This window comes from Pagrus pagrus (genome assembly GCF_965226575.1).
Source record: "Pagrus pagrus genome assembly, chromosome: 17".
In the NCBI taxonomy this organism is placed as follows: Eukaryota; Metazoa; Chordata; class Actinopteri; order Spariformes; family Sparidae; genus Pagrus; species Pagrus pagrus.
Genome location: NC_140201.1, coordinates 10948210 through 10959012, shown reverse-complemented (window position 1 = coordinate 10959012; position 10803 = coordinate 10948210). Strand labels below are relative to the sequence as shown.

The window sequence follows — 10803 nt, the reverse complement described above, 5'->3', positions numbered from 1 at the left end:
AAGTTCAAATTGCAAAGAATTTTGTTTTTATTTTAATTTCTTTTTAGATTTCTTTATGTCTGTGTGGTTTAAGCTAGAACACATACAACATAGCAGCTGGAGTCAAAGATACAACAAAGGGAGGAAGGCAGCACATATAGCCTCTTATTACAGTGAAGTGACTGCACCTGAGGGGGGCACTTCCTTTATAATTCCTTGCTTGTATTGTTCTCCCTGCGCCGACTGTGACCCTGTGACGATTTGAATGGATTCATATAGTTTGCAATTTTTTCTAAGGGGGGTGTTTGCTCAATGTGATTGCTGGTTTTAGCGTAGATCAAACAGATTTCACAAACATACAACTTCATCAAATAATAATGTGCATATTTTAATTGAACAGATTGTATAAAACTTCAGCATATATTGACATGCACTGTAACACAAAGCAGCTGAAACAGATAGTGGTCTCTTTTGAAACAAAAAATACAATGTTGATACAATTACTAAAATGCTGCCATAAAAAATATTAGTTTCAGCTCAAGTGCACAAAACATGGCTTTGGTTTTGTTTCTTTATATTATAACATAGTTTGTATTTTTTTATTGGTCCACAGCTGAGAGTCCCCGGTGTTGCCACCAAACCCAGACAACATCCCCTCTGCTGGTCCCAGTTCAGGACGACTTGTCTTTGCACTGACTGAGCACCTCCTGCATTTTCTTCTGGACGTCCTCCACCCTCTTGGCCCACTTCTCCCGCACCTCATCTTCGTCATCCTCTGTAACAGCTGTGTAGCCCATGAGGGCGATGAGGCCAATGTGGAACAGGTGGGTGATGTGTGAACAGTGGCGCTCCATGATCTCACGGTCGCCATCGCAGTTGTCCAGGTACACCTTCAGAAGGGTTCTTCCAAACAGCAAATTGGTACCCATCACACCGCGGTAGTACACATCAAGGCTCAAGTCGCTCTTGTCTCTCTCATAGATCCTCTCAAAGGTCTCCATGAAGTGCTGGGTGTTGTCTGGATCTTTCTTCATCTGCGCCACCATGTTGTTGAAGGCAGCGTACTGGTGCTTGATATACTCTTCATACTTGCCGTAGGTTTCGTTCACCTCGTCGATGCAGATCTTTCTCAGGCATTGGTGGTTCTTTTCTGAAATGCTCTCCAGTTTAGTGTTGATCGCCTGGAAGTCCTTGTCTAGAGGGTGGCCCTCCTCATCAGTCAGGCCCTTGCGAGCCACTCCAACCAGGGAGGAGACTATACCAAAGATGGGGTCGATGGAGGAGGCGAAGGAGGACACCTTCTCAACACAGCACAGCACCTTATCTGCAGTTTTCTTGATCTTTGCTGCGTCAGCCATCACGACTGCTTTTCTTCTGCTGTTTTAAGGTTTGGGCGAAGTTAGTCTGGAGGCTGGAGAGAGAGAGAAAAGCACCATGTGTTTTTTAGCTTCAGCTTCTTGGTCACAGAGGGTCTCAAATGCTGCTTCTACTTGCATTAACCTAAGAATTCAGCTCATGGCCCACTCTCAGGTTGCTGGAACAACCCACATGTCACCAGCAGCTGCACACACGCCATATTGTAGAAGGTGTCATCTTACACTCTAATATTACTGGCAACAGGTCACAATGAGGGCTCCTGTTTTCTACAGTGACACACAGAACTTCAACATGTGAGCAGAGGAAGAAACTAGGGCTTCAAGTAATGAATATTATCATTACTGATCAATCTTATCATTGTTTTCACGATTAATCAGAAAAAATTGAAAAATGATCATAACAACTTCCCATAGCCCAAGTTTAAACAGTAAAATGTACTCATTTGTCCAACCGACTGTCTGAAATCCCCCAAACTTCAGTTAAAAGCTGCTATAAGCTGTATTTTCTTATCAAAATAAGTGTTAAATAGCTCTCTATTCTAACAGTAATCACTGTAATAGAGCGTAGAATTGTTTGGTCAGTAACCCATGTCTCTTCCCCCTGCTCATGCAGTAAAAAAGAGAAGAAATTTTCTGGCATCCCTGCGCACTTTATCCAATCAGGACAACAAACTTCATAAAGAGGCGGTCCCATCTGCTCGTAAACACACAGAGAGCTGGATCCTCCTGATGTAGAAAAGAGGGAGGGGATTGCTGACTTCAAAACGGACAGGAAGTTAGCTTAAACGACGACAACATTTACATTAGCCTTAATATCATAGAGGACTAAGAAAAGCAGCAAATATTCCCAAACGATATGCTGGACCCAGATCATTCATTGAGTTTTAGTTTTAAAAACTGACGATCATTAATTTTTTTGTCGTCATCAACAAACTGATTATTAATCGCCCAGTCATTGCAGCTGAAGAGGAAACTTGTTTTTGTTCCTCCACAATGTTTTCAGGAACTAAGCATTCAAAGTTATCAACAGTTACAAATTAAGCATATAATCTTATTTGCATTATTATCGTGAATATTATCTTTTGTTAATTTACCTGCCTTTTAATGCCGCAACATGCCTTTATAATATGTTATTGACAGAGGTTACCTGTCAATATTAGCTGCAAATCATGTAAAAAATTAAATAAAATATTAGTCACAAATGTAAAAATCAAAAATGAAGCTAGTATTGTGTTTTGGGAAATTATTTTATAATGTTTTTATGAAGCCCTGCAGTATTAAAGTAATAGTTTCAGAGACCACAGACCCTCATCCAACTGTAGTGCATCCTTGTCATAGTTGCGGCATTAATCATCTTAGTCAATGTTGTCCTTCTGGAAAAATAACTCTGGGACAACAGTGGGTGTGTCCTCCTAGTAACACAAGAAAGACTGGAAATAAACAAATGGTTACGGGTTGTGACCTTTCATATGTCACATTTAATAGTTAAGATAATTTCCAGCTGCTATTTGGCACCATTAACTTTAACTCAGAACCTGCTACTCTAGTCTACTCTACTCTATTTCACCCTGTTTCTCTCATTTCCTGATTCCAAGCCATACACACAGTACACACATGAATCAACCATCTTTTATGTTCCTGTCATGGGTCCTAGCTGACTCAGCCATCACACAGAGTTTAAACTTCCTTCAGATGTAGATTATGAAGCAGTGAGACGACAGATGTTTACTCACCAGAGACAAAACTGTTGGTATCCTTCTGTTTACAGCAGCCGTCTGACTCTCCTTTCCACCATTTTCCTCCCTAGTCAAATAAAGACCGCCCCTTCCTGCCAAATATGGAAATAAACACAAGGAAGTGACTCATGCATGCCCCGTGCTGATTGGATGAGGGGAGTTCTTCCAGATGCACTGCGGCTGCAAGCCCGACCCCAGGCTGCAACACAGGCAATGAATGACAGAGTATCCTTTTCATTGTGTTGTTTTAATTGTAGGTCCTCACACCTGCTAAACCTGGGTGACCAAATACCACAGAAGTAAAGACAATGTCATACTTAGTAATAACAAAAAGCAGAATCCCTTTGAGTGTTTAATCACTGCAGTTTCACCGATACTAAACTGGAAAAACAACAAAGCTGGCATTATTCCATTATTTGTGTCAACGTTTGATCATGTCTTGTAGCAGTGACACTCAGGATGTAAAGGGTCAGTGTACTCAAATTACAAAAGATGTGTTTTCTCATGTACAGTATGTCAGTTGGCATCAAGACAAGCAAATAGATTTGGTTTTATTTGCCAAGGTTTTGAAATACAATGGAGATAAATTGAATTTTAAACACACACATGGCTTTTGTATGGCGCAAATCCCTCAAAAAGACACGTATCGAGCAAGGTCTTTGTGACCGAAACATCAGCCTTTTTATTTAAATCAATCCAGAGGTTAAAAAAAAGTGAGCGGGAATTACTATTTTTCATTGGATGTAACATGAAGTAGCCTAAGATCACATAAATGGTAAATGAAGTGAAGGGCACTTTTCTGCCAAAAAGCTCTAATTTGCACTCATCCTTCCACAGAACACTCTTCCAATAGCCTTCTGGTTCATCTACCGGGCCTTTAGCAGGCTTCAGATGGGCAGTGATGTTCTTCTTGGAGAAAAGTGGCTTTCTCCTGTGTGTATCCTGCTTTATATTACATTCTTAACCAGTGTTTGTCTCATGATGGACTCAAGAGAGGTCTGTAGATCCTTAGATGTTACCCCGGGGTCCTTTGTGACATTCTGGCCACACCTGATTGCGATCCCTTTGATCGAAACACCTGATTCCAGTTACCTTTAAATGACATGATGATCCTAGAGGTTCACTTACATTATCCAACAAATACATTTAATGTTGGTTGTTGTTGATCATTTTACTGGATAAATACATGAATAATTATAAATTATTTGTTAAAGCAGGTCATCTTAATGTAGTTGTAGTACTTGAATGAAGATCTAATCACACTTTAGTTCAAAAATAATATTTTTATACAGTTTTATTAACCATTCTAAAGGGTTTGCAAACTTTCCAGTTGCCCTGTAAATGCTATCATTTGAAGATTGATTGATTTATTGGTTAATTTGGACATTTATTTTATTTTCTGTTTGTCATTTTTCTCATGTGACTTCCTGTGTGGCCCATTTCTTCCAAATTTCGTCCATCATGATCATCCTTGGGAACAGCTCTGTAAACTACCACTGTGGCAAGTAAGATAAGTTAATTTATAGAGTACATTTCATGCACAAAGGCACTTTTAGGGTTAGCAGTGCTTAAAACCGGGATTTAAAAAGGCTGGACTTTGGTGTCATCTGGTGGTAGTATAAGTAATTACACTGTCACACATAGCAGTACATGCTCCTGCTCCTCAACTCTGCCTCATTCATAGTTTCCTGCACACTAAGCCCCTCACATCAAAATACAACATTATGTCAGCTTCAGGAGAACAAACGCTAATCAAATGAATCTATTTTACATCAATAAACAGTATTGTTGATACAGGCACTGACAACAGGAAGTTTGATAATATAGCATTATCTTTACGTACATGTAGAAACACATCTTTGTTTCACTGTTTACTTAATATTTGCATTGTTTTGGTAAATGCAAGGAAAGCTCTATAAGTTCCCAGTGTTCACCTGGATTCACCTGGCCTGGTTACGTGTTAAAAACTGCAGGAATTTCTATTCTTTGCACTCTGGGTGTATGATCTGTATTAACAGCTAAACAAATATTATTTTAAGAGGACAAGGACAAGTCTGTTATGTAATATTTGACTTGCTTCCCGCGTAGTGATAGGAGACAAATCTTGAAAACATCTGCAGACTTTTCCATGTACCACACACACATACACACACTGCCCAGATACACTCTCCCTGACCCCTCGGAGAGCAGGACCTCACTCGCCCTTGGCCCCTCTCCTCTGAGTTGAATATCTGTGGGAGGGTTATCCAAAACTATTTATTTCAAGCATGTTTGTCATAATGATGTCACTCATACAGTACAGTAGAGTAGATGTTAACCTGAGAATGAAGAGAAACTAGAGCACACTGATCATCTTGCAGAGTTTAGTTTGTAAGAAGACGTGTGTGTGTGTGTGTGTGTGTGTGTGTGTGTGTGTGTGTGTGTGTGTGTGTGTGTGTGTGTGTGTGTGTGTGTGTGTGTGTGTGTGTGTCTTCTTCAGGGTCCAACTGAAGTGCAAGTTGATCACAGTGGTCTAGTTTCACACCTTTCTCAGTTTATTGTTCTTTTTCTGAAAAGGCAGCAGAGTCAGAATGCCCTGGTTGAAAACAAAAAGCCTCCATACAAACTACCAGATAACTATGTGATTGTGGCTTAAGTCAAATAACTTTATAGATACAGATATTAACGTTAAACATAATTGTATGCACCACTGCTTTTTTGTGAATATTTGGACTGGTTCTTTACGACCAAACCAACTGAATCTGGACATTATCCCGAGCTTTTCTGAAGACAAAATATAATAAACCCATTCTTCTTACTGGGTAAATGGTAATTTTTTTCAGTGTTGACCATTCCTGTTGTTTTTATATACCTCACATAATGTAGTTAAACTGTTGGATAACATTTGGGGCCCAGCAAGAACTCTGACGTATGCAAAAATTATTTCTGTAGACCGTACTTAATTTTTTATCTTTTATATCTTAAATACACAAATTCTATCTCCTTCTGTATTATCAATATCGGGTCTATTTTGGGCCTTTCACTTACTGATAAGAAACCCTGTGGGAAAACATTCATCTGTAGCTGATGCACATAACCTGTTGGGGCTGAAACAAATGATTTCTGAGTGATTATAAAATCATTCTACTGACCAGATAAATTTTTTTTTTGATCCTGAATCATTTTAGCTTGTTACACCTAACTGTCTGAATTGGATTTTTAATATAACATTAGGTGTAATAGCCATACCATATCAAAGCAAACATCCATAATGTGGGTTTAAAGGGGTCCCCCCACCCCCAATCAAAAGTACATATTTATCCTCTTACCTTTGGCTAAGATAAGCAACCTAAAGTTACAGCTCAGCTGAGGATTAATGTTTACATCCCACGTTGTCATGAGAACGAGCCTCTCGGCTATGTACACGTGATGCACTTGGGCCCAAAAAGAATTTTCCCCATAAGCTTACATTGTAAAGGAGGGGCTGTAAAACCGTGGAAACATTTTTGTAAAAGTCACAACCCCCAGCAAAATGACTTATGTCTTTATCATTATTTGAGCCATATCTGTGTGATAACATTTGGGAAGTCGAGAAAAGCCATACAGTTAAATCATTTCATCCCTATTCAAGCTAGCCAGGCGCAAAACTGGAAGTTAGCTGGCTCAGTCAGCGGAAGTCTCTGTGTGCACGCTCTTTGGGCCCCACAACACGAAAGACGCGGGTCATTTTATACCCGGGAAGTTGGGCTTTTTTGGCTTCATGTGCCACTGAGCAGCTTTCCTAGAGATCTCCAGGATTTTTTTGGAGATCTCCAAAACTCTGCAACTCAAACCAAAACAATCTAGATGGATAAACAGCACCACAGTTAAGAAGAAAAATACGTATGTTTTGATTTTGGGGTGAGCTGCCCCTTTAAAGAAACCTTTAACACTTGTCAGAAGCCCAACACATAATCCAGTCATTTTCCAATCCACTTCCTTGACAAGATTTTTTAATTTTGAGGGTTTCTGAACCACAATAAGTGAGAGTCACGATGAGATGAATACCCCTCACGCACAAACACACCCCTCTGCTCCCACCCCTGCTCTGTAACGTAGAGCTCAGCTGCTCCTCTATGGTATTTCCCACAATAACATCCCAGGTCGGCACTCTGACTCTGTCATTTTGCCTCTGACCCCTCCACTCTTCTCTCTCTCTCCCTCTTTCTATCCCCAGTCACCCGGACCCGACTTAGGACGAACACCTTCTGGTTTCAGGTATGAACTGGAGCGGCCGAGAGCAGCACATCAACACATCAGCAGGTTTGACACAGCAGCAGTGGACGGTTTGGTTCAGTTTTGGGATTAGAAAGGTTTAAGCCTGCCATTGAAATGGCCTGGTGGGGTGAGCTGAGGTCAACCTTAGCCTGGTCCAGGATCTAATTGTTTCCACTGTTTGTTTAGATTCTACATGTTTTCACGAAGGGAAAGTGCTTTTTCTTTTCTTTTTTTTTAAAGGAATATGCAGGTACATGCCAGCCTGGGAGAGAAGAGTGAGGTCATTTAGTTTTCTAATCTCAACGAACACTGATGTAGCTGAAGTCGTCTACCTAAAAGACATTGTTCTTGCCTCTCCGTGAGAAATGTATATTTCAGGCTTGTACTTAGCATCCAGTTATCAGGAGTGCAACCCTGACAGCATTAACTGAGGCTGAATAATAGTTATATATCAACAGAGGAAAGGGTTCAAGAGTTACATTTTTATTGGCTCTGCACCACCAGCAGGCGAAGTGAGGTTTTTAACAGTAATTTCTGAGGTCATCCTCAACATTTTATTTTGGATATTTAACTTAATATTATCAGAATGTTCAAAACTACCTGTAATATTTACACAATAAACCTGGACAGGTGTATTGTTAATTAAATAAAACTTAAAAAACAGTTTCTTAACGACCAACGTCATTGACAGGCGATGATGTATGTTTTCATTAAGGCTCTCATTATCCTGTTGACCAGTTTATTGATAGTTCAATAGCTAAATACAGTAGTTCTCGGTAATTAATTGATCATCTTATTGGCCAGTTTGTTATTCACTTTACATTAAAGGTACATTTAATTATATGCTGATCTCTGTTGTGTATTTTTTCTTTTCTTTTTTTGCCTTCACCTCTGCTGATCGTAGACCTGGTCACCACAACTGACCAGACATGATGAAAAAGCAGAGGATGTTCATTAAGCTGATGGTGCTTGTGGGGTGAGTAGATTGAAAACACGTAATCTTTACACAAAACACTTTGAAGAGACTAAATGGCATTGTATTTATTTGCATAACCCTTTAGGTTATAATGCAATTCAACTCAATATAACTTTATTTATCCCAAAGTTTTTGGAATTTGTGTCTGGGTGAATGTAAACAGCAGCAACAAGGTGGTGATGATAATACAGTTGGGATCTTTAACATTAAAATTTCAACATCAGATGAACACTGTACATCAACTTTAAGTGCGTTTGAAGTCCACCTCTCCTCGTCCCGCTGTGGTCCTGTGCTCTGTCAGCTGGGAACACAGTGCGCCTTCTTAATCCAAAACCAGCACTTTCATCCCCAATGCTGATGAATTTATTTCCACCATAGGCAATATGTGTCCCAGTAACAAAAGCCGAAAATATAACAGTTAAAAAAGTTAATGTGTAAAAATTCAAGGAGACATCAGCCGTACAGCTGCATTATTATTTTTAATAATTAATAATTATTTTATTTATTATTATTATTTTGTAATGATCAAGAAATCCAACAACTAATTCAATCTATGCGACTGCTTGAAGTCAAACACTCGGTCTTTACTTAAATGAACATATCAAAAAATATAAAAATACAGTGCAATAAAAATAAAATATAAAGTATTTTTATCACCATTATTGACAGTCTAAAAGGGCTTTAAAACAGCTACACCATGAAGTAAAAGACATTCTTTTAGTACTAGAAAAATATCTCTGCTGACAAACCTGTTATGTTTTAGACTCGTTGGTTTGAGTCAGGGTGCCATTCAGAGACCTGACTATGACGACACACCCGACCCAGAGTTCCTCAACCCAGCCTGGATGGCCAGCATCCCTGATGATCAGCCGCTGTCTGAAGTCACCATGCCTGGGACCCACAACACCATGGCCGTGTACGGTGGTGTGTATGCTGAGTGCCAGACCTGGAGCCTGGCCTCCCAGCTCCGAGCCGGCATCCGCTTCCTAGACATCCGTCTCCGTCACGTCAAGGGAAACCTCACCCTTCATCACGGGGTGTCTTATCAACGGGGGCACTTCGGCCATGTGCTGGAGGGAGTGGTTGACTTCCTCCGAGAGTATCCCAGTGAGACGGTGCTGATGCGCATAAAGGAGGAGTTCAGTGAGACGAATGACATCTACGGCGCTGTGGTTGACTACATCCATCGTTATGCTGACTGGGACCTGCTGTGGCACAGCCGGCTTGTGCCAACCATGGCAGAGGCCCGGGGGAAACTCATTGTCCTGCAACAGTTTTCTGGGCCAGACTTGGGGATGCGCTATGATTCAATGGACATAGCCGATGACTGGAAGGTATGTAAGATGTCAACACACACACACAACCCACAACAAAGGGGAAAAATCAGTAAAGGTTGATAGATTTTATGAATTGTTCCAGTCAAGCCAAGCGTGATGAATGATTTTGAGTTATTCGCTGTCCCTGTAGGTACCATCACTTATGTACGTGCAGGAGAAATGGCTGAGCGTCTATGAACATCTTGAGGTCGCACCGACAGGAAACAAGGGTCAGATCTTTCTCACCTTCACCAGTGGTGCCGGTGTGTTTGCTTTCCCCAGAGCCGTCGCGCAGCGCATCAATCCACAACTGTATGACTACCTGAGGGCCAAGACCGACCTGGACCAGCGCCTTGGAATCATTTGCATGGACTTCCCAGCTGCTCCTATTATTCAAATGATCATTGACTTCCAGCTAAAAGAGGTCAGAAAGAGAAATCAGGCCTTTAACCCAGAAGCTCGCAGGGCAAGTTTGAAATATGCAATTTCTTCAATGAGAAAGAAGATGATCAGACATTAGAGAGGGAATGGTAGACTGGTCAGTGACTGTACAATCAATGAGATCAACCCTGGAATTCAATAGTAAAGTGTAACTTACTGTAATGAACCTTGGATGAAACCTCTCATTGTGTCATTCACTGGGAACAATACTGGGAACAAAAGAAATAAATCAGAAATGGCAAGATGTGAAAATAAACTGCAGTGAAAACTGCTGAGACGTGTTTTGATTGCTATTTGTGAATATATACTGTGTATATATAACCAGTCTGGTCATTTGGAGACAAGAGACAAATAAATAATCACAATCTCCTGCTCCACCTGTATAAAAGAAAAGAAGTCTGATGAAAGATATTTCTTGAATTTGCAGAAATAACTGCCAGGTTGGTGTTTCTGTTTCTCTTTGGAGTTACATTTGAGGTAGCACAGATATAAGCACTCATGTTTCATTGTCACAGGGTGGCAGTGCTGCTGTAGAGGCTCTTGGCATCAGGTAGTCTTGGCACTGCCATCCTGTTCTGGCTCACTGGTGTGTGAGGTGGTGCCTAGTAGGGGAAAAAAATGTGTCAACATTTGCATCACAAGCCCACTTCAACTATCCAACTGCTGATTTGAGACATGCAGGGTTCAGATCAGATCCTAAATTCTGCTCCCAACAGTAGATAAAAACAGGCAAATTTGGTCAT

The 10803-nt window shown here is 40.6% G+C and overlaps 2 protein-coding genes across 8 annotated transcripts; one reads left to right on the top strand and one right to left on the bottom strand.

Moving 5' to 3' along the window:
• Positions 1-346: 346 nt before the first annotated feature.
• On the bottom strand, positions 347-3196 carry rpz2 (rapunzel 2). Its single transcript, XM_084380110.1, has 2 exons — positions 3089-3196; positions 347-1390 (listed from the first exon to the last, which is right to left on the bottom strand). Exon 2 carries the CDS (start codon positions 1335-1337, stop codon positions 651-653), a length of 687 nt encoding a protein of 228 aa, XP_084236236.1. The 5' UTR covers positions 1338-1390; positions 3089-3196; the 3' UTR covers positions 347-650.
• On the top strand, positions 775-10341 carry LOC311273183 (1-phosphatidylinositol phosphodiesterase). 7 transcript variants are annotated; one of them, XM_084380104.1, is made up of 6 exons: positions 3213-3301; positions 4573-4596; positions 7287-7327; positions 8232-8303; positions 9067-9637; positions 9771-10341. In XM_084380104.1, the coding sequence occupies exons 4-6, from the start codon at positions 8257-8259 to the stop codon at positions 10137-10139; spliced, it is 987 nt and encodes a 328-aa protein (XP_084236230.1). In that variant the 5' UTR covers positions 3213-3301; positions 4573-4596; positions 7287-7327; positions 8232-8256; the 3' UTR covers positions 10140-10341. The 7 variants fall into 7 exon arrangements, with proteins under 7 accessions (XP_084236234.1, XP_084236233.1, XP_084236230.1 ...); XM_084380106.1 differs by having other exon boundaries at positions 7287-7372; XM_084380108.1 differs by lacking the exons at positions 3213-3301; positions 4573-4596 and adding an exon at positions 775-803 and having other exon boundaries at positions 7287-7372.
• Positions 10342-10803: the final 462 nt, after the last annotated feature.

Excerpts from the sequence above, each read along its gene's own strand:
- rpz2 (XM_084380110.1), bottom strand. The coding sequence starts at position 1,337 with ATGGCTGACGCAGCAAAGATCAAGAAAACTGCAGATAAGGTGCTGTGC.
- LOC311273183 (XM_084380108.1), top strand. The coding sequence starts at position 8,257 with ATGATGAAAAAGCAGAGGATGTTCATTAAGCTGATGGTGCTTGTGGG. Across the intron at positions 8,304-9,066 it reads AAGCTGATGGTGCTTGTGGG|ACTCGTTGGTTTGAGTCAGG; the intron begins GTGAGTAGATTG and ends GTTATGTTTTAG. Across the intron at positions 9,638-9,770 it reads ACATAGCCGATGACTGGAAG|GTACCATCACTTATGTACGT; the intron begins GTATGTAAGATG and ends CTGTCCCTGTAG.